Source organism: Galleria mellonella, unplaced genomic scaffold (assembly GCF_026898425.1).
Source record: "Galleria mellonella isolate WM207_F2 unplaced genomic scaffold, CSIRO_AGI_GalMel_v1 utg312, whole genome shotgun sequence".
NCBI classification, from domain to species: Eukaryota; Metazoa; Arthropoda; class Insecta; order Lepidoptera; family Pyralidae; genus Galleria; species Galleria mellonella.
In genome coordinates this window covers 8,389,632-8,413,719 of record NW_026442074.1, presented here as the reverse complement: position 1 = coordinate 8,413,719, position 24,088 = coordinate 8,389,632, and the positions used below count along the sequence as shown (strand labels likewise).

The following is a 24,088-nucleotide window of genomic DNA, read 5'->3' as shown; positions in this document are numbered from 1 at the left end:
AAAACTAATGAATAAATTTGAATAAAATTTGGTACAAATATTGGTTATATCCTATATTTTAAGTTATCCACGTTTTAAAGTCGAGGATGCTCGCCTAATTTCAAACTCAATAGAGGACCTTATTCATGAGGGCAGTTCACGACAATGCCATGAAAGAATTTAATTCGTGAATAAATCCGATATAAATAATTATAGTATTGCTCATGTCAATTATTATTTAATAAAATAGGTACTTCACGCGAACATAGCCGCTATTAACCGATATAGCTAGTCTTGTATATACATCACTAGTAATTACCTGTGACTTCGTCCATATAACCAGGATATGTCGGTTAACCAGCAAATAAAGTAACCTATATCCTTTTCCATCCTCAATATTATAAATGTGCTAAGTTTTAGAGTATTAAGTGAACTGTTAAAAACCCAATAGGTGGTACCAAACAAACAATATCTTCTGACTCCGCTTGCGCTTGCTTTCCTATCTTTTAAGTTTGAATATAACCCGTGTACCAAATTTCGTTCAAATCCCTTCTGTAGTTTTTGCGTGAAAAAGTAACAAACGTCCATTTATATATACATATATAAATGGGCATTTACGATGACGAGTATGAAGTACCCTATTATATCCTTCTCCATCTAATATAGTACGTGTATACTAAATGTCATTGATTAATTAAGCCTTTAAAACGCTCTAAGGTAACAAACAAACAAACCAACTTTCACATATACAATATTAGTAAGGATAGTATGGATTAAAATGTGCACTAGCGAAAGCACTGTGATTATATAAATAAAATGCATAACACATTTTCAATGCGTGACAACCCTATTTAACACTATTAATGCGCTTTTTGAGTACATTGGTGTCTCGTTGCACTTCCGTGTACACCGCATCCATCATCGATACAGCACGTCCGATTTAATTGCAACTGTAGGAAAGTAGACAGACATGTTCACAGTGGATGTCGCTTTATATCTATCGAACATTCTCGAAGTGTTCTCTCGAGATTTTGCCGCGATAAAATAGGTACGTTTTACGTTCAATAACATTTTAGTACTTTGTCAGTGTCTAGCAATTCCAACGATCTTGTTAATGTCAATTTGACTTATCAATTCGACGAGCTTTGTTATGAGGGTACAAAAGTGTTTTGCATAACAAATACGCGTAACTAATGCCTCTGATTATTTTATCTTATTTACTTATTTAGGTTTACCAACAATTGTTTCCACAAAATAGTGTAAGTAATTATACAATCATGGCGCTTAGAACTAAGTGTCTTATTATATATTCAAATTTAAATTATATTAAATGTATAAAATTGTATAATTTATTTACTACTTCATTAATATATTTAATGATTTTATTTTATTATTTATTTATTCAAATAGATTTCTTTACAAGCACTTTTTTTAATCTACTCTGCATTACTTTGAAAGGTTATTATCTCTTGAGAAGAACCCACAAGAAACTTAACAGTTACTCTTTTAAATCTCTATTAACACATATGTATTATAAATTCACGTTTTATTTAAATGTACTATTTTTAAAATTAAATGGTTATTATTTTTATCGACTAACATCATGCACATTTGTCATTCAAGTAGCATAGACAACAGTCGTTTATTTTTTTTTTTAATTAGACACACTATTTTAATGTTGTTACATATAATACAGATGGGACTTCATCAGATAATAAATTTTATTAACATACAATAGTAAAATTGACTTTCGTTATAAAATAAAACAAAACTAATAAATTGGTTCTTTGACCATCAAATTATCTTTAAACGATACCTAAGCATCTATATTAATTGTCAACCGATTTCAAAAAAGGAAAATGTTCCCAATTCAGTTATATTTTTTTGTGTTTGTTACCTCATAACTTAGTCATTTATAAAACTATTTGGATTTTTTTTTTTATCAGAAATGATATACTTTCAGATTAATCCCATAGACGTTTTATCAAAATCGGTTCAGTTTTTAAATCCAATTAACTGGTTTTGTCACGATTGAAGTTAGTTTTTATTGGGGCACGTATTTTTTAATTATTCAACAACAAAAGTCATTATAATTGTAAGTTTATAATATATTGTTTAAATTGTTTTAATTGAATCAAATCTTGCCCATTTAATAATTTTATACATAGATAAGCTTAACAGTCTTAAATACAATTTCAAGAAAAAATCAATTAAAAGTTCACATCACAGACTATACACAACTGCTTACCATCAGGTGGGTCGTATGGCTTATTAAGTTATTTATTTATTTATTTATTTAACCATTGCACCATAAATAAAAATATACAATGACAAGTATAAAAATGAAATACAGTAACATAAATACAAATTGAAATATACACATAAAGGTACCAAAGGCGGTCTTATCGCTAGGGCAATCTCTTACAAACAACCTTTGGTTAAAGGAGAACAGATAGAAATATATTTTACATAAAATACAAAAACATACACAACAAATTACCGAAACAGGAGTGATAATAATCAGGTATGGCTCATGAACTAACCTGATATTCACTTGTTGTGTTAATCACAAAATTCACTTAACAAGGTAAACAGGCAGATACTAAATAGATAACAAGTCAACTAATACTAATACCTATTTCTAACATTGCGATACTTCAATTTCCCGCCAACAACACGCGACCATAGACACGCACCGATGGGTATCTCGATCATAAACATTAGCTACCACACTTAGGGTTGCCATCCGCATGAACTTCCCTTATTGTTTTGTTTTTCATTACAATATCATTAATACTATTAATACATATTTTTCATTCACTCGTTAGTAGTTTCAGTCACAGTAGTATTTATAAGTTCATTCTTATGCTAAAGCATAAGAAGTAAGTGTAAGTTGATCATTTCTCCCTAAATATTCTACGTAATCATAAATTCAATAAATATTTCAAATAATTTAACCAAATAAACTAAAAAATAAAAAAATATTTATATACAAGAGTATCCTTTAATTTAGAAACATGTCTAATTGATAATTTGCTGACAATCTAATAATTAATTTACAGGAAATAAATTCAAATTTAAATTATCTTTATTCAAAGACTTGTTTACGTCGTCATTTTTTATAATCTATCGCATGCATGGTTCGGAAAGTTGTTATCTGTTGAGCCTGCAAGAAATTCAACAGTTCCCCTTTTGAATCGATTTTTTTAACGAATATATAACGATTTGTTTAAACAATAATATATGACACTTTTTAATATAACTTCATGTTTTAATTTATTACAACGAATTTTTAATTTTCAAACCATTTCATTGCAATTCCCAGTTTTTCTTAAACGTTTTTGTCAGCCCTAAACAAATTTGGTACTAAAACATTTCTCAATCTGATTTCGCTACCGCCAGTCAATTATCTCGTGTCATTGTGTAAATATGAAAGAAAATAAAGTTGGATAACAATATCGATCTCGTAGAAAGTCGAGTTAATTAACATGGTTATGTGAATAGCTATAATTTAACACACTGTAGTTAATTTAAAACTGGTGTGAATTAACTACGGACTGTCGCAGATAATTTACACCTTTATAAACAGCTTCAAAAAGGAAATGGTTCTCATTCGGATCTTTATGTTTTTTTTTTGTTTTGTTACACGATACCTTCGTCAATAATGAATTTTGATTTGAATGATCCTTCTTGCAATCGATAGAGTTGAGTGTAGTTATTTTTGTCATACAACATGTCAATAGTCTTCAAAAAGAAAGGATTTCTAAATACGGTTGTCTTTTTTTTCTGTTTGTTGCCTCATAACTACATCAGTTCTAAACAGATTTTTTTTTATCTAAAAGGATATACTTACAGATTATTACCGTAGAAATTTTATCAAAATCGGTTCAGTTGTTTAGTTTTTAGATTAAAATAACTAAATGGTTTTGTCTCAATTGAAGTTAATTTTTTTGTGGGTCACAAGCTTTAATTATTAACTAATATAGAGGTACTTGTAATTATTTTTTTAATGTTTTTAAATCGTTATCTCAAACTTCCCTAAGTATACAAACTGTCATATATATTATATATGTACCTAATACTAAAAACAAAAATACATAATTACAGGCACAATAAAAACAAATTGACAAAATAAATACCTAAATAAAGAATGCCAATTTGAGTTAAATTCTTTCTTTAAACCCTACGTATTATTAACCAGAACTTTTCTCATAATTTGAAACATTTCCGTTCATTTATTTGTTTGCGACTATCTCACGAATCGAGAAAGCAATTTTGTAAGCAATTAGTATAATCAACCGGTCGCATCGTTTAAGTCTGCTTCTCACTAAACCGATATATATATATATCTATTTTTCTACAGCATAAAACAGCTTTTTTACAAGAGGTCTATGCCCATATAATGTTTATTATATCAACTGTAATAAATTTCCTTCCAAAGTCAAATAATATATTACCATATCACTTTAAACTAAAAAAAGATAGTTTAGTCTAGACTTCTCCATTACAGCGATAGATTATGTTAATCTACTGGTTTCGGTCTACTATTTTTTGTAAACATCGTAAAGTGTGAGATCAAATTATATTAGATAGGTCAATGACTTTTACACATGGGCATCTACACACATATATACTAAATATATTGTGATTGACATGCTTGGATAACTTATTTTAAACATTCATCCATAATTATCATTTTTTTTTAAGAAGCGAGATGATAATTATTGTAGGTAAAGATAGTGAGGGATAATGGCTGAAAATAAAGTTAGTAACCCCATATCGTGACGAATTCACCAGGAATTAACCACAATGTTTTCGAGATAAGCGTGCATATGGACCTAACAAATATAAGCCGGGGGGAAAAGGATTGTTAGTAATGGAGACAAAAATCCTGTTGCTAGCAATATACCCAACTAGGTCGACTTCCTCGTGGTTCCCCTTGGAAATTATCATGGTTAATTCCTGATGAATTCATCATGATGGGCTAACTGGCCTGTTTTCATTCTCATCGATCACCCTTCACTGGTGCTTCTCCAGCGTAACCCGTTAGCACAAGCGGGGTTACCATTCCATTATCACCCATCAAAAAAAAAAACAAATATAAGCCAGCAACGGCCGATACAAACATTATTTCCCCACGCCACAAAATATTACAATAACATACCGTCATATCATATCAAGTAATTTCTGGTACGAATCACAATTCTCAGAACCTTAGTCCTCATGAACTATGATGATAATGGTACCAAAGCTGTATAGTTGGCGTCCCTCACGACAAATACGCAATACATCCAGAGCCTACCCAATATAGAAACGTCCTTTACTTATATTAGATAGATTCTGGGTGTATTAGGTTGTAAGTTGTTGTTGCAGAGTGTAATTGTCTCGATCGAGAATCGAATCTTATGAAATTCAGTTTTGTATCTTTCAAGACACTTTAAAGGTTTAAAGAGTGAATGTAAAATTGTGATCCCGCCCGCACTATCGGTATACTTTTTTTTTTTTTTATACAACTTAGAATGGCAAACAAGCTGACGGCCCACCTGATGGAAAGTGGTAACCGTCGCCTATAGACATGAGCAGTACCATGGATGTAACAGAGTATACTGTTTCGCCCATGATACCCTCCATGCGTTGCCATTCCTGAGGACTCAGGTGTTATTCCTCTGTACCCAGTAAATTCACGCCATATCCCACACTTCAAACCGAAACACAGCCATGCAAACACAACTGCTTCACGGTTGAAACACGAAACACAGCAATCGACTTTTGTACAAAATCTCCCTCTGGTACTTTGACGGCGCACTAATAAAGAATGATAGCTGAAGACGTAGCAGGTCATTTGGCCCATCATGACGAATTCAACAATAACTGACCGTGATGGTTTGCGGGGGGAACCGTGTAGAGGTTGACTTGACAGAACATATTGCTAGCAATAGGGCTGTGAGACCCTATTACCAATAATGCCTTTCCCTCCACTATAGATTTTATTAAATATAAAGATATCACTTTAAACCAAAAAAAAAACATAAATACTGCAATTTTTTATTACGTACATTACATATTATATAGTACATAAATAGAGTAGATTTTAATTAATTTTAGTAGTAGATTTTAATTCATTGTGATTTTGGATGACCATTTTATTATGTATTATAGTTATAAATGCAGTTTAGTAAATAATATATACATATATATTGATATTTTTTGGAATATAGGTTTTGTATTTTATACATGTAAAAATTATTAATACACTCTTGCGCCACCCACCCACTTCTATCTGTTCTCCTTTAACCAATGTCAATCTCTTACAGACAATAATCTCTCTCTTTGGTTAAAAGAGAACAATTAGAAGTGGGTAGGTGGCGCATTTTTGTATATATTTTGACCTGTACTTTATGCTACTATATTTTACTTGAATTGTCTGATAGTCATTGGTAAATAAATGAAGTTCATCCAACTTTGAAACTTATATTTTTATTTATAAAATTCTCTTTTTACCTACAGGAGGAGTTGGAGTCACTTCGAACCAAACTGGAAAAGGTGGAGAGCGAACGAACACACTTCAAAAACGAAACTGAAAAATTAGAAACTAAGGTAAGTTCACTATTGCATAAGAAAACTGAAACAAAAGAAGATTCAAATGTTATCCGTTTATTCGTATCAAATGTAAATATTTATTTAAAAAAACTACTACCAAAAAAGCAACCTTTCTATTCGCTTGATTTTTTGTCTGTCTGTTACTTAACATTATCACTAATTCTTAACCGATTTGCATGATTATTTTATGTGGAAATTTAATCCCATGATAGGACTATATAAAAATATTCACAATTTAAATAGCTGTTTTTTTTATTTTGGAATACAATCTTAAATTATTTATATATATAATACCTACCTGCGACTTCATCCACATAACCTAATCGCGTTATATAGATAACGTCACGGTAGCAAAAGAAGATGTCTTTGTGACCTATCTCCCTCTTCATTCCAAATACTACATAAATATTAAATTTCATAATACTTATAAGTTTCATAAATTATACTCTTAAGGCGTTATAGGTAACAAATGAATAAAACAACATATGTTTATATTTATTTATTTATATAGGTTTCTTCCTCGCGACCGAGTTATGTGAATAGACTAAAAAATAATCTATGTCTTTCACCGAAATACAACATGTATACCAAATTTCATAAGGATTTGTTTCTGTTAAAATACTAAGAGATAACAAACATTTCGCATCAAATATGTAAATTTATAATATTAAGAAGGATTAAAGACTAGTCAGGATTGCGAATACGGAACCCTGCTCTCGTGCCTCTGTCAGCATATAACACAATGAAATGTGTGGTTGGTCCGTTTATATATATGTCATAAGCAATGTAACTGACAGCATTCGTGGAACAGATAGGAGTATATCTCGCAACAAGTCAACTGTCAACCGAATCTCGACATCAGAAGGCCTACCATGAAATGTTTTCCGAAATTTCAGGTCCGAACGAAACACAAATTTGATGTTAAAATTACATAATACTTACCGTTTAAAAACATTAAAAATGCTAAAGTATCGTTCCTTTGGACTTTTATGGTAGGATTTATGACAAACGAAACGTTAAGCTCCATTTACTGGGTCGATTTCGGTATGAACAAAAACACGAAATTGAGTCCGAAAATTCGGAATTTCATTTCATGGTAGACCCCCAGTTTTTTAAACGATGATTCAACAATTTGCCATAGACAAGACGACGCCGCGCACTACTGAATCATTTCCTGTCACGGGGATCATGGGAAACTCACAAAACGAAATTGAACCAAAAAGTCCTGTACTAAATAAAATTGTTATTGGGCAATGTTTGTACATCATTACCACTTTCCATCAAGTAGGCCGTCAGCTTAATTGCCTTTCTAAGTTGTATAAAAAAAATCGAAGAGATTAAATATATATATATATATATATATATATATATATATATATATATATATATATATATATATATATATATATATATATATATTTATAGGGGTTTTAATAGTAACAGTAGAAGCCAAAACATTTTTTAGAAATTTTGTCTGTATGCCTCTTTTAGCATTACCCAAAAACTACTGCACCAAATTAAATGTAGTTTTCACTGTATAAGTCTAACTTAAAAACTCATGTATATTTTATTTGGATACGCCATCTAAAAGTGATGTTTCCTACTTCTGAAATGCACACATACGAAGTAGCGGGAAAAAATAGTAATTAAAACAATAAATAGTAAAAATGTTGAGACCCTTCACACGAAAATGTGAAGTCGTCTGAATTAAGTGTCGATTTAAAAAAATAATTATATTATTTACATGCGACTTTGAACAAAAGAAAGTTCTCAATTCGTATACATTTATTTTTTCTCATTGCAACTGACTGAGTTTAGTCCGTATGGATACCACATTGATTTGTTACGATCCATGACAATTTGAAAAATTATAGGCGTCTTTAAGACGGAGTCAGGTAGGCCGTGCCCACCCAAGAATTGTCTGGTGCCCACCCCACGAAGCGAGCTAACCTTGGTAAATACATTTTTAAGAGTAATATACCCGTTTTTTAGCTGACTTCAAAAACACGAGAAATTCTCAATTTGATTATATATTTTTTATGTTCGTTACCTCGTCACTGCGGCAGTTGTAAACCGATTTGTAAGTCTTTTTTATCTGAAAGGATATATTCACAGATTGGACCCATATAGATATTTTATTAAAATGAATTTAGTAGATTAGTTTTTAAATCAAAATAACTCATTTTCCCACAACTGAAGTCGGTTTTTTTGTGAAATACATCGAATGTGAACAATTGTGACAAAACACATGGAGACCAGACCAGAGGGAGACTTTGTACAAAAGTCGATTGCTTGGGTACCTCTGTCCCATTCCTGTTTCAACCGTGAAGCAGTTTATGTTTGCATGGCTATGTTTCGGTTTGAAGGGTGGGATATGGCGTGAATTTACAGGGTACAGAGGAATAACATCTGAGTCCTCAGGAATGATAACGCATCTGTTATGTCCATGGTACTGCTCATGTCTATAGGCAACGGTTACCACTTTCCATCAGGTGGGCCGTCCGTCAGCTTGTTTGTAATTCTAAGTTGTATAAAAAAAACATGGTCGACGAGATGTTTTGTAGACACATGGATCGTGTCTACAAGTGGAGCTTACTTCTCAAAGACAAACTGCTCCTTTTAGAACTTTATTAAAAATACACGGACCTTCTGTTGCGAAGAATCGCAACAATAAAAAATCCTTTTCGGTTTGGATAATTAAGTGTGGTACAGCGAACACGAGACATAAGGTGATTGTCCTCATTAGCATATCCTGTAAATAGGTATTATCTGCATATTTATATTCAAAATCGAATTTATTTTTAAAGTCTGCTACAGCAACAAGTTTTTAAGTATTTATGTATAAAAATAATTTGCTGAAAATGTCCTATTACTATTTGAATAAAATCAAAATGCAAGCGCTTTTATTTATGCAGAAAAATCTACCTGTAAGACACGATTTCACGTTACAAATTCAAATAATTAAATCAAATTTACAATTTTATATTCCATGGCTTTGGTTACGTGAATCAATACATAAAGTCTAATTTGTATTAAATTAGAATTTAACCTACATGTCTACCAAATTTCATTTAAGTAGTTTTTCTGTGAGAGTAACAACATCCATCAATCCGTTGATCGTTACAAACATTCGCATTTATAATATTAATAGGATCCATATTATAAACAATTGCTTTCGATTGAACTCGATCTGCCCGTCTCTATTTGACGAATACACACAAAACATAACTTTTGTAGGTTAAGTTTGATTATTAATTTTTATGATAGGTTTTTTTTATTTGATGGGTGAAAATGGTATGGTAACCCCGCCTGCGCTAACGGGATACGCTGGCGGAGCGCCAGTGAATGGTGATCGATGAGAATGAAAACAGGCCAGGTTAGCCCACCATGATGAATTCATCAGGCATTAACCATGATAGTTTCCAGGGAGAACCGCGAGGAGGTCGACCTAGTTGGGTATGTTGTTAGCAATGGGATTCTCAGTCTCCATTACTAACAATCCCTTTCCCCACTTTATGATAGGTTAAATACGTCACTACCTAACACATATATTTACGGACCTGAAATTTGTCTTCAGATCTTAGTGAGATCTCATTTACATGAAAATATAAAAAAAAAAGCCGACTATCGTTTTCTATTCGCAGCATAATTAGCAGAACGAAATCGTCAATCGATTTTTAATCGCTGTAAACAATCTGGGCAAATGTATGACAAATTTATGTTAAATAAACCTAGTGCATTCGTGGGGAACGACCAGCCTACAATCTAGTTTTGTTCTAACTATCCTTGAGCTGAAGGATCCTTGCTCAACCAGCGTCACAGTGCTGTCTTAGCTTCGCCACAGTACAGTCATTAAAAAATAAAAAATATTAAAAATAAAAAAGTGTTTAAAAAAGTAAAAATGTTATGGCATTACTCCAAAATTGCATGTTTATGACTTAAAATGCCAGTGCTGATGTATGAAAACGTTAAAATGATATATATAATTTTATATTTGGATCGGATTCATTAAAATGCTTGTACGTAAGTAGCTAACTAATAAATGTATTTTATCTCATATTTTATAAATATTTTATCGTTTGGATTATAAAAATAATAATGATTTTCAAATAATTTCCAAAAAGAGGGTGTTTATTTTTCATAATTCGTGTGTGTGTGTGTGTGTGTGTGTTTTTTTTTTATGGCAATAACGTACGATTGTGTGGCCAAATTCTGAACAGATTTGGATATTTATTTTTGCTATCAATAAGATTTGCTTTCGTGTTGATTTCGTATTAACTTAGTGGCGAATTGAAGCTACCATTTAATTGAAGTAATGTGTCAACAAAAAATCGCGTTTTTCTTCGGTATTTTGCTACAATGTATTAAAGGCTATGTTTTTTTTGTGGAGCAAAATATACTGATTTATGTAACAACATTACGTCACAATCATGCTTTAAAAAAATCAAACGACATTCCTAATGCCAAGTACGTTTCACGCATGCCTGACCTAGAGTTAAAAAAAGCTGTAGATAATTCATTTCGTCGTACGCGGTGCTTGACCGAAGAAAAAATATATGACAAACTCTTTATGTAATAGCGTACTGGCCGCCCGATTCTTTTTCCATGAAATGACTCATTTTACGATGACGACAACTTTCATTTTAATGAACTTTCGAATTACGTGAACCTAGATAATCAATCTAATATAATGCGTTTATGACAGCGTTTGAAAATAACAAATTTTACCTTCATCATCATCATCATCATCATATCAGCCTTTAACTGTCCACTGCTGAACATAAGCTTCCACCGGGGGGGGGGGGGGGGGGGGGGGGGTTTGCCAGTAGTTGCCATGCTTAGCATACGGATTGATAATCCCAGTTACGCTTTGAAGATGTTTTAAGAGGGATGCTGCTGCCTATCCCTCGCCTAATAATATATCAATTATATATATATATATATATATATATATATATATATATATATATATATATATATATATATATTGTGTCACTTGATAGAGTATATATATATATATATGCATTGCAAGGTTTCAGGTGACACAGGACCATTATTTATCATAGTCTATGGGGGAGGCTTATGTCCAGCAGTGGACGGATAATGGCTGAAATGAAGATGACACGTACTGTTTGGGATGGAGAAGAACACAGGTTATTTTTATCCCGGTTAATCAATAAAATCCCGGTCACGCATACGAAGTCGCCGGAAAAACTAACAAAGAGTAATGAATAATCTTTACATGACCCAATACCTTAATTTATGATAAAATTCTAGTGAATTCAATATAAAACATATCAAAACAAAGCATTTTATAACGTCAACAAAACTTTCAGTACAATAACAAGATGATAAATTCAAATCTAAACTTTAGAATATTTTCATAAAACTAAATTTTGTAGGTCAGTACCTGACGTCGGCGTAACGAAACGTCAATTTTTGATTACAACAAAATCAGTGTTGCTTAAATTTTCCTTTGTATTGGTCGCTAGGACATACAGTTTTTTTAATGGGTGATTATGGAATGGTAACCCTGCCCATATTATATCTTTACGCTGGTAAAATACTAGTGATTGATGATAGGTAATTTGCTAGCAATGAGACCGCTTATAGCTGTTAATTACAATTCCTTCTGCCGATTTAACATTTTTTTTTATATTTTGAATATAATACACATTAAAATTTGAAAAGATATTTGGCTGTTTGTTATTCAGTAACGTTTAAATGGCTAAACGAATTTAAATAAAAGATTAGATTAACTCACAGGATTTGTTTTAATTCATGCGAAGACAAATGCAAAATAAAGCTATTTTATCATTATTATATCATAAGGCTGATTATATTTTTAAATTGTACCTATTTGTCCTTTGATATGCCATATTTTTTTTCTATAAAAAGTACTATATTGCTGTGATGGCAAACAAACATTCAGTCCGTCTGATGGTAAACGGAGTTACCGTAACTTATAGACGCATATAACACCAGAGAGATCACTTATTCTAACAAAATATGAAAAAAAAGTTATATACCTACGTAAAAGTGAAACAACAAATGTTTCAGCTCCCCACACCTTTTCATTATACCACCGTCAAAGTAATACCTAGTATATTATTATATTATCTGTTGTAACACTAACTTAATAGCCAGACGTGCCCTGATATTATTCTTTTAAATAAAATGGTAGTATTATAATCATGTTAATATTTTTCTTCTCTTTTGACAACAATGTTTCGTTTTTCTGGTAAAAAGTTTTCAAATGATGCTGATAATTTCGATTTCATACTGTAATGCATAAATATTTTACTTCGTTGTTTTGGTGACCTGCGGGCCGCAGATTGGGCAGGAATGTTATACGAGTTGAAGTAGCATTCAACGCAGTCGGGAGTGGCCTAATTTTAGTGATTTACTTCTCCAGAAATATTCCTTGTATTCAAAATAATACGTCTGTTCTTGAAACCGTTGCGTTTCTCTTATTGAAAACTAAAAACAATAGATTAGTTTAGAATTTATCGTAGCACGATACGACACGATTTTATTTACGTTATAACAATCGACTTAATAAGTACACCTTCAGAATTTTTCTTTCACGTATTTATAAGTATCTGCATATTAGTTTTTTTTTCAAATTCCTTCCAAAGAAAAGATGTTCTCTTATAATGTTTTTCTTTTCGACTATACTCGTATTATATATTTATTACACAATCATTACATTGTTATAATCTATTTTGAACATAGGTTAAATTACATTACAATACATTATAATATTACACAATAACATTGCCAATTCTTCTTGTAAATAATAGGGTTTACTATTGAAGCTGTTATGCGTTAAACGAAATACTTTATAGATTTATTGGACTTAATGTACATATTTAAATTTAGAACCTGGAATCGTGTTTTCTTGTATATTTTTCTAAGCAGCGAGCCGTATTTTGCTCTATAAAGAAAAATTGCGATGTTAGTCGTCAAAATATTAATATGGAAGCAACACTGCAAAATAATAATCAAAATCGGTTCAGAATTGTTAATTATATCATATAATGTACATACGAATAAAAATCCGATTTCAGAATCTCCTCATTTTTAAGACTCGTCTCTGGGACACTTCAATTGAACAAGATGCACTTGACAAATTCTTGTTTACATAAAGTAATCTAAAGTCGTTTTCTTTGACGCAGATGCATTTTACACAAATAAACGGCCAACTATATTTAATCCGTGCGCGCGCAATAATATTTTAAAGTGCACTATATTTGAATTAGCGTCTCATATAGAAAATCCCCGACATAAAATCCCTATACATTCCGTTTGTACGACAGCGATCACGAGTTTTAAGTGTTATGTTATACACGTATGTAAAATATAAATTAATGTTTACTTATAATTATGAAAGTGAGTTTCTCTGGAACCTTAGAATGGCTTAATTACTTAACGAATCGTCATGAAATTCAGTACACATAGTATTTGGGATTGAAAAGAACATAGATTACTTATCCAGTATTATATCCCGTTTTTTTTTTTTTTAATGGATGATAATGAAATGGTAATCTCGCTTGCGCTAAGGGTGTACGCTGGCGAGGTACCAGTGAGGGATTACATTATATTTATGTTATTACGTGCAGTATAGAAAGAAAATAGGTTGCCTAATAAAAGACTTGCAAGTGTTAATTTAACACTGCACGTACGTAAATGTCGTCGCACTATTTTATCGTCGTAATATTTTTCTTAGTTTGTTATTTAGAATATCCATATATGTCGTTTTTATCTTTTGATTTTGTCAGATGGAAATATACAGTGTTGTCGCTACAACCTCGTTGTATTAATTCATCCCACAACAAACTTTTTATTTACTTATACTTTAAGTAATTAATTATTTTTTTAAATAAATAAATATCTTCGTGTGGTAACAGAGTAAGAAAACAACTTATCACCGGTATCTATCATCCCCAAGATCTAGTAAAATGCAACTTATAACTTAGGATATAATGCACAATAAATCAATGCAAAAGAAGAAAAATTCAAAACTAAACCATATAGAATGGGATATTCATGAGTTATGTATAACGCTTATGGTAATTAGATTTTTTAAAGAATATAGTTTTTTGTTAACCTATCAACAGAACGCAACCAAAATGCCCATAGTATGCCGACGATAAATCACTTTCAGTGTCCAATTGTCAAAAAAATTTCGCCACTCGATCCAACCATTTGCGATTGCGTAATAAGTACATTGTGCACGTTCAATATACGTCTTTGACCGAATGTACATAGCAAAATAAATGCAAGCAGTAGTCCTAGGCACACACAGGTATATTGTATAGCTGTGTAGTTTTCCTAGATGAACTATAAAAGGAAAAGGTATAAAAAGCTGATATCCGATGAGTTCCCATGAAACATGGTTTGTACGGCAAATTCTTCAGACTCACTTTACTAAACCCTGGTAACCCTGCCTGTATACACTGTTCCAATGTGTATCATATCGGTATACTCTGCCGGGCACTAGTGAGAGATGATAAAGGATGAAAACAGGTCAGTTAGCCTATTGTGACTAATTAAATAATACCACAATAATTTCAAAAAGGGAACTGCATGGAAGTCGCCCTGACAGGGTATATTGCTAGCAATGGATTTTTAGACTCTGTTGCTCATCTAATTTTTTTTATGCTACGATAGTAGCAAACTAGCATACGGCCCGCCTGATACTAAACGGTGTTACCGTAGCCTATGAACGCCTGTAACACCAGGTATGTCACGCGCGTGTTGCCGACCCTAAAGAAAACTTGATACGCCCTTTTTGAAGAACCTCGTGCTGTAGTCTCAAAGGAAAGTCTCGGCAGGAAGATCTTTCCACAACCTGAATATTCGCAGGTGGAAGCTCCTATGAAACTACACTGTGCATAACCATTCTGGTTCTAAGGTGTGAGAATGGATTCCCTGCCAATGGCGAGCGGTACGATGGTGAAAGATGCCTGTAGGCAGCATATCGTATAGTACTTTAAAATACAAAAGATATGAATATATGAGTTTTTGTTTGTTTCCGTTAAACCTTCAATGAAAATGTTTGGCAGCTGTTTTATATTATATATACCATTTTTTAAATAGAGTAATATTTATCTTTTAAGATCAGTTGTATCACAGTGCTCTCACCAAATACACATTTTTAAAAACGTCGCATTTTTTTTATACTGTTTTGTTTTACTTTGTTTCTCGGTGCTTAAAACCACAACCAATTATTATCAAATTTGTCATACATCTATTACACGTATCGCAAGGATGAAAAAGGTCATAAAATAATTTTTATCCCTGTCAATCAAGAAGAAGTGCCTTTATTCAATTGAACTACTGCTTGTAATTTATCTATGCAACACGTATTGCATCAAGCATCGTCACATTGGCAGACGTTGGCGGGTTATTTATTTCTTATTGGACAATCGGGCTTCCGAGGTGTCTCGTCCGCTGGGCTCACTGGGATTAGTCCTCTCGATTTGGAACCGGCTGTGATTGCGATTCTAACATTTAGTCTCCCCTCTATCTACTGTGTATATTTATATTTATAACAGGCGATAATAATTGCCTGCGCACTATTTAAAATAGTTTATTATTCTATAGGTTTAACCTAGTAACATTATAGAAGAAAAAAAAATTTAAATAAATATATAATTCCTTTTCCGTTAATAATTGGGTTTATTCCCATGTTAGAAGCCATACAATATAATTTTTTGGAACAAATATTGCTTGTTGCGGAATAAAATCTATACGTAGACAGGCTTTTTCATGTTCTAAATTCAAATATTCAAATTTTTTTCTTTTATTTTGTAACGTTCTTTTGTTTTTATAAATGTATTGTAAAATCTTTACTGTACATAATTCATATTGAATACATTATGTCGTACTTATGATTATTTATTTTCTCTAAAATTTGTGGAAAAATAAATAAATCTCATCTATATTAATTAAGTATGTACCTATAGTAAAATACTTCCGCTTTTGTATTTCTTGGTTTTATTTGTAAACATGCATCTTGCTAGTTCACCTACTTCCAATCCAGTTCCGAGTGTGGACGACAAATTATACGACTATCTGGAAAATAAATGGAACCGAATATGATTTCAATACATTATAGTGAATAAGAGATACATGTTGTAGAAACGATTCGATGACACAGTTATTCTCTATCTTACCGATTTCAAAAATAAGGAGATTCTCAATTTCTCTGTATACTTTGTTTTTTTATGCTTGTTACCTCACAACTCGATCAAAAAAATCGATTTCGAAAATTCTTTTTTTTATTTAAAAGAGTATACTTACAGATTAGTCGAATAGAAATTTTAACAAAATCGGTATAGTTCGAAACTATATTTTTGAAATAAAAAAAAAACTGATTTTGCCATAGGAAAGTCAGTTTTTTATGGAACACAATCTTAAATTATCCTATCGAATAACTACTGAAGAAGAAACCACCATCGTATGAAATTTAATACTTTTTAATATTTTTATTGGTACTTTTTTTAATAATTTTTCATTAATAATTTGAAATAGCTATTTCTTTATAACAACTATAATATAATCAATATTAATAATACAGTTAAAATAAAAAAAAAAAACTAAAAAAGAATATAAGTTTACCTATATCTCTATAGATGTCATTGAACTATTACTCTGGCATGAATAAAAGCAAACTCAAAATGTGAGTGACAGACGGGCTAATATATTAGATTAATTTAGGTTTAGCTAAATCTAGATTTCAATGAACTATATACTGAACTGTGACGCGTCATTCTGAAAAGTAGGTCTCCAAAATAAAGCTGATGTTCAATAAACATCAAACGCACTCCATTTTGAATTATGAAATTGTTACATATATAACGATGTTGTTACCAATTTTGTTTTATTTAACACACAAAATTTTCAATCTATCTGTTTATTGTGTGTGTAAAGTACGCGATATCTTAGCGAATTTTATGGTCCTGTAGGTTAAAGGTATTTTGTGAATTCTTTTTACAGTCAATATAGTGTTATCTCCCATGTTAGTTCCCTAATAATTTTATCATGATTATTAAAGCTGCTATTTTACTTTGTAGAACAAAATCTACTTCGTGCAATTCCACTTTCTAAATTTTTAAAAATTTAATATAATTAAATTTACAACATAATTTTAAATTTAACAGTTACCTGCACTGATAATTTATACCCTAGACTAGATTATTATAAGTTACTGTTTGTCCTAATTCACGGAGGCAAAGTGCTAGGTTTCTGTTGGTTATACCGAAATGTGAAAGGTTTTAAAGTTATTTGGATGTTTGTTCCTCAATCACGTTTAAACGGGCGAATAAATATTAATGAAATTTGGCATATAGATGATAAATTATATTTTAAATCAATAAAGGATACTTTTATCTTTATTTACATAGAAAAATCTGCGTGTTACTACTAGTCATATCAGAATGTAAGTTTGTGAAAAACCTTTGTTAATTACCCAATTATACTTAAGAATTTGGACAGATTTGGATGATATTTGGTACACAGATATCATATAGTGGATTAACACATAGAATACGAATACTTTTAATCCCAAATCACACGAGCCAAGACACGGTTGATGGCTGGGATCGCATAAAAGATTTAAGCCAATCTTATAATTGATCCATTCTTCACTATATTTTGTCACTAAATTGCAATATCACAAATGCCGGCTACTTTATTCTTGCATCATAAGCTACGGTCCACTTGCACACTATACCAAACCCGCCCAATTACTTCCATCCGCTAACTACAGATTCTTGGCAAATGTTATTGCCAAACGATGCAAATAACCCAATATACCGACGTTATACAGTAAACACGGCGTTATTTATATTTATTTGTAAAACTCTTACGTTAATAGTTATTTTATTTCATCGCTAAAATAACACGTTCATTACGAACAAAATATCAGGTTTTTTTTATGTTTTGAGCTTTAATGACATCTTCCTGTTATTCCTCAGGGGCGTGCGATTTTTTAAATGAACTTTCATTTATGACGCTTCTTTGGCCTCTGTCATGTCTGGGATTTATTTAAGTTCTTGGTCTTTCTAAATGATGTTGGTTGATGCCACCTTTTTGGTAACCGACCTCTTCCACGTAGTTCTAATTCCGTTGAGTCTTCTCTTGCCCCCTTACTGACCAATTGACAATTGGCTACTTAAAATTTTATAATCGTCTGCGTACATATCGAATTAGAAAACATAAAATATGGCAATTTATATTTTTTTGTTAATTCACAGCTTTATATTATTTTATATACAATACTGTTACTAATAATTTTCAAAGTTATTGAGATTTTAATTACATACATACATTTATATATTTATCACGCCTCGCTCCCATAAACCTATATAGGATAAGCAGAAACAATGGAACGCCAAATGCTTCAATTCAAACAGATCTCTTTCGCTTCCTCTACATTCATCTTCATACACGTTCGCTGGTAACGAGTACTTTTAATTTCACCTTTCTACAACACGTCACCTATTGGATCGACATACGTCCGTCTAGGGTGGCATCTTCCTATACCGACATCTTTTGATTATATATCACCTTGATTATATTATTATTTTATTTTTGATCTCATATGCCTCTTATTTGTGTCGCTTAGTTGTGTATTTTATTTTCTTGTCTTATTTAACTTTTTGTATTTAACTAATATGAACAGTGTATACCGGACACACTAAACATTACGTTTTTCGAAAGATATTTGCGCGAATATATTATAATATTTATATGTAAATTAATGCTTGCAATTTAATTATAAACAAGCACTAACCAAAATGCGGCCTTCATGGTTTCCGTTCGTATGCTCCTGCGCCGGCAACATTTACTGCCTGATCTATTGACATGATTATCGACTGACACAATTTTAGATTAACTCGTAAATACAACTTCAGAACAACACATTGCCATGTGGTGATATATTGATAGATTTATAACACCCTAAATGTTTTACGAATAAGATTTAAGAAGTGTTTATTTCAATTCAAATTTATTGCAGTTTCATATCCATTTAAATCGACCTCCACAATGATATTGAAAAGGACGGTCGAATCAAAGATGATGTCGTGAATGTCCACTAATTTTGAAGGTCCAATGCGTGTCACTCGCGCGTGCACTTCGACATCTAAGTAAACCAAAATAGTCTAGCGACGACGACGTCGGCCCGGCGACCGAGATAGCCGCCGCAGTGCGTCCGCGGATCCCTCTCGCGCCGGTTCTATTTCCAACTGATGTTCCGACGCATCCCAAATCGCTCGCAACAATAATACTGCATCGGACAACAGTGAAATGGCACTGGACTTTCACCGCGGGAGACGCTTCCGCTACTACAGGAAACGTAAGCGCACACCAGCTTAGAACAACATGCCGCACGCGCCCAACGGTGTCGCTTCTGACACCGTCAACGCAACCACTTCACAACTAAAGTTGCATATACCGGAACAAACTATTAATGGCAACTGCACCAATGGAACCAACGGGATACTTTCTCCTACTAATGGAGCATTATCACCAACATCAAATGGGCTACTATCACCGCCGACTCCGGATACGTCTCAGAGGAAACCACCAAAACCACCACCGAGTCGTCCTATATTGCCCATGAAAAAATCTAAAACGCTGCCGATACATTTTGAAGAGACAATTCCACCGAAAACACCAACAACTCTGCTAAATGGCAAAAAACTTTTTGTCACAAAAACTTTGAAAGAGATTCACACTATTCCACAGAATTCTCCAGATAGCAAGTGCCTAGTGACTCGTTCGCCTAGTCCTACTTATAAAAGAAGTAATTCATCTGCCTCTGTGGAAACAGGTTCAATCGCAGAACTTGCAAGACGTCACAATCCAAATAACAACATTTTAATTTCACGATCTCCAAGCCCATTCTCCTGTAGCAGTGTACGAAGCTCTGCCAGCCAATATTCAACATGTAGTAGTAATGGTACTTTTGTTCCGCTGTCTCGCTCGTCGAGCACGAACTCGACTTTATACAACAGAACACCCACACCGAGAAGAATGTACCCACAAACCAGTGTGAATAGTATGGACTTACGAGAACTTAAATCTAAAGAACAAGCTCCAGTTATATTCGATGCTAATTTGTCGTTTGTGCTGGGCTGTAATAAACAGCCATTAAGACAAAGATTTAAGCCAATTGCAGCACATCTGGAAGAAGGTACCTCTTCCAACTACTTAAGCTCAAAGATAGATAACTTTTTAAAAAGGACAGATCATGTAATGGATGAATGGCGTAGGCTCGGCCATAAGGATGAGCCCGATTTAGAAATGTACTATGATGGTAAGAAAAGAAGAATCGGCAGATCAAAGTCAGCTACCAATATTATGATTAAAGGATTCACATTATTCAGTCGTAACGGAAGTAGAGCTAGTAGCGTCTGCAGATCAACAAGAGGAATATCGGAGGATCGCACAACAGTTTCTGAATTGGAGGAGGTTGGTGAATCATCGTTGCTCAACCATTTTTATTTCCAGGCGTACAAAACGAATGAAAACATTTCGTTCTATAATACCCAATTATAAATTACAGTTGATTCTTCGAGTTATACACGCTTACATCGCCGGTGGCGCTTACTCGCCGCGTATCGGTGACTGTTGCCAAAAGATTTTTTTCATTGTTGAGTTCTCACAATTGATGTAAGAAATGTGTGAAATTCTTGGCCGTCCATCATCACTACATTTCATTGTCAGTCAAGTCAAGGGAGGAGTTTGTTATTCTGGAGTTTTCTTTAACTCTAGCTTTCAACGGACATGACATTTTGTCAACATAAGTTTCTTGTATTGCATGAATATATAAAACAGTTGTTGTCCACCGGACGGCGACCAGTTCCATACGTCATTACGTTCCAATTTTAACTTGTTATGTCTGAAATATTACCACGTAGTTGATGTTTCAATCATAACTTGGCAGACGATGGCAAGCGATCTAATAACCATCAATTATCCGCTCTGTTCAATTATTGCTATCATGTATGTTAATATCATAAAAAGATGTAGATTAATTTGGTACATCTATTTATAATAAATATTATTTATAAATAATGTAAAGTTACTAGGATATTACTTTAGTTGATACTAATATCTTTACTATAGTTTTGGTAGAGAAATTAATTTAAAATAACAAACACAATGCTGTCTTGTAATTTTTTACTTATTATTTAGATACATACATCGAAAATAGACACATATTTAGATTACTAAAAAAGTGATCATTTTTCAGACACATGTATGAATCTTTTGCAAGTAGTTATTACTATTTTCTTTTTATTATAATCCAGTTGAATATCAATGATATTGCTTATCTATAATAAATATAGAACATCAATGAATATCGCTTTGAAAATAATGATAGATACAATCACATATACGTATGTGTAAGTGCCTTGGACTATGCCAGATGCCCCGTATTTTACGGGTTACTTGCGAAAATAAAATACTGCGTAGTCAAAGCTCCGTAATGATTATAAATTCGGTCTAGGCTAACAAAACTTTAAACTTGTTGATTCGTATTCGAACATTTGTAGTGCCTATGACTGTGTTTTCTGAATTCCAATGTTTAACATAAATACTTCCATAAAAATATCAATATTTTTGATACAGGCATTTAATTCTTAAATTAATCATAGGCTGCAATCCTTTGTGTATATATGTCTATGTGAAATTACTATTATATGTAAATTTATATAAAATAAACAACAATATTCTTCAAGCCAATCCGCTTGCCAAGCGTGGCAACTACTAGCAAAGCCCCCCAAAAGGGGTAGGCCTATGTTCAGCAGTGGACAATTAATGGCTGACATGATGATGATGATGATTATTCAATCATCACATTCATAATAATTAAAAGTAAACACAAGTTATAATCAGAACGCTTCGGTCAAAATTATTTCTGACTGCAATAATTTTAGATTAAGAACGCTTTTTACTTTGACATATTTAATACAGAACCAACACGAGAGTAAAGAGTTAAAAATACAACAAAATAATAAACGTATTTCGATATTTTCCTTTGCAAAAATTAGCGGAAATATCACGCAATGCACGAAAAATACATGCGAATTAACAGAATCTGTTGGAGATCGATTTAAAAATAATACGGTATTAGGTCAAGTCAGTTTTAGTCAACATTGCTTTTTGATCGTTTTTCTTGTAATACGTACTTTGATCGGTTCCAAAATTTCAACTGTAACATATACATTACCATCGTCATCATATCAGCCTGTCCACATATACTTAAAAAAAATACCAAAACACTCACATTACTTATTATTATTTTACTTTCAGCTATCCGAAGTTGGCGGTGAGCTCGCTGAGGAAAGAGCCGCTGCAGCTCTCGCCACAGAACGCGCGGACGCTGAAGCTGCTGAAAGGCTGCGCGTCGAACGTGACAATAGAGATTTGCTTGCGAACAACCAGCGCTTGCAGCAAGTAAGTAATCTGTACACATATAATAAAATTGTAACTAAGTGTTTAATAATACAATTATAAAAAAAGACTTTTTTATATACAACTAAGGTGGCAAACAAGCATACGAGTATAGTCCGTATGATGGTACGATCACTATAGTCTATGGACACATGTTACACTAGGGATGTTACGTGCGCGTTGTCAACCCTGAAGAAACCTTAATTAACCTTTTTTAAATAACTTCATACTGAAGTATCTAGGAAAAGTCTGAGCGGAAGAAAACTCCTTTGAAACTGCACTATACGTGACCATTTAGGTTCACCATGACCATAAGGATGAATTTCCTATCGATAAAGGACAGTGTGATCATAAAAAATGCAATACTCCATGAGGAATCAGAAATGTTTAAAAATAGTACATTACTGCAGCGGCCAGCAATTGAGGCATTGATGGACGAACGTGCAAATGTGGGCTGAGGCGTAGCCGAGGCACACATACGTTAGTACTTTTCTCAAACAATGCGCGAAAATCAAAAACACAATTTTACTTTTTAAGTTCAATGACGAATAATGAACAATAATAATTTTTCACGCGCCATAATGTTCTTTTGTTTTTTTTTTCCAATAAACCGGTTTCTATTTGCAAGCCAGTTCGAAATTTAAATAAAACCTTTTATTAGTTACCTCCTTGGTAGCCATGTTTCGATTTAAGAGGTCATTCCATTTTTTATTAAATTACAAGACAGATATGAGTTTACATAGTAATTTATCTGGCCGCAAAACACGACAGATATGGATTTTCATACAACTTTTGCCGGCCGCTGCCCGCATGTATCTGGCCAGTACGGCAATTTTAATTTATCTCGAAGAAGATCGTCAAAATAATGCTCACATTTCCAAGCATGTTTGAGAAATATATATATATATATTAAGGGTCTTAATAAGAGCAATATAAGTCAGAACAGTAATTTTTACAATTCTGTTTGTGTGGTCCAATAGCACGTAAAAGCTGATACATACAAAAACGAAATGACCGGAGTAACATTTATTTCTGC

General features: G+C 32.6%; 1 protein-coding gene across 1 annotated transcript in view; it reads left to right on the top strand.

The window, feature by feature from the left end:
- The window catches only part of LOC113516494 (unconventional myosin-XVIIIa), a 269,678-nt gene that overhangs the window by 227,300 nt on the left and 18,290 nt on the right, over positions 1-24,088 (top strand). Inside the window, exons 23-24 of the mRNA XM_052895899.1 lie at positions 6,487-6,576; positions 22,912-23,055. Coding sequence (XP_052751859.1) covers positions 6,487-6,576; positions 22,912-23,055 — 234 coding nt within the window. The remainder of the gene's footprint in view (positions 1-6,486; positions 6,577-22,911; positions 23,056-24,088) is intronic.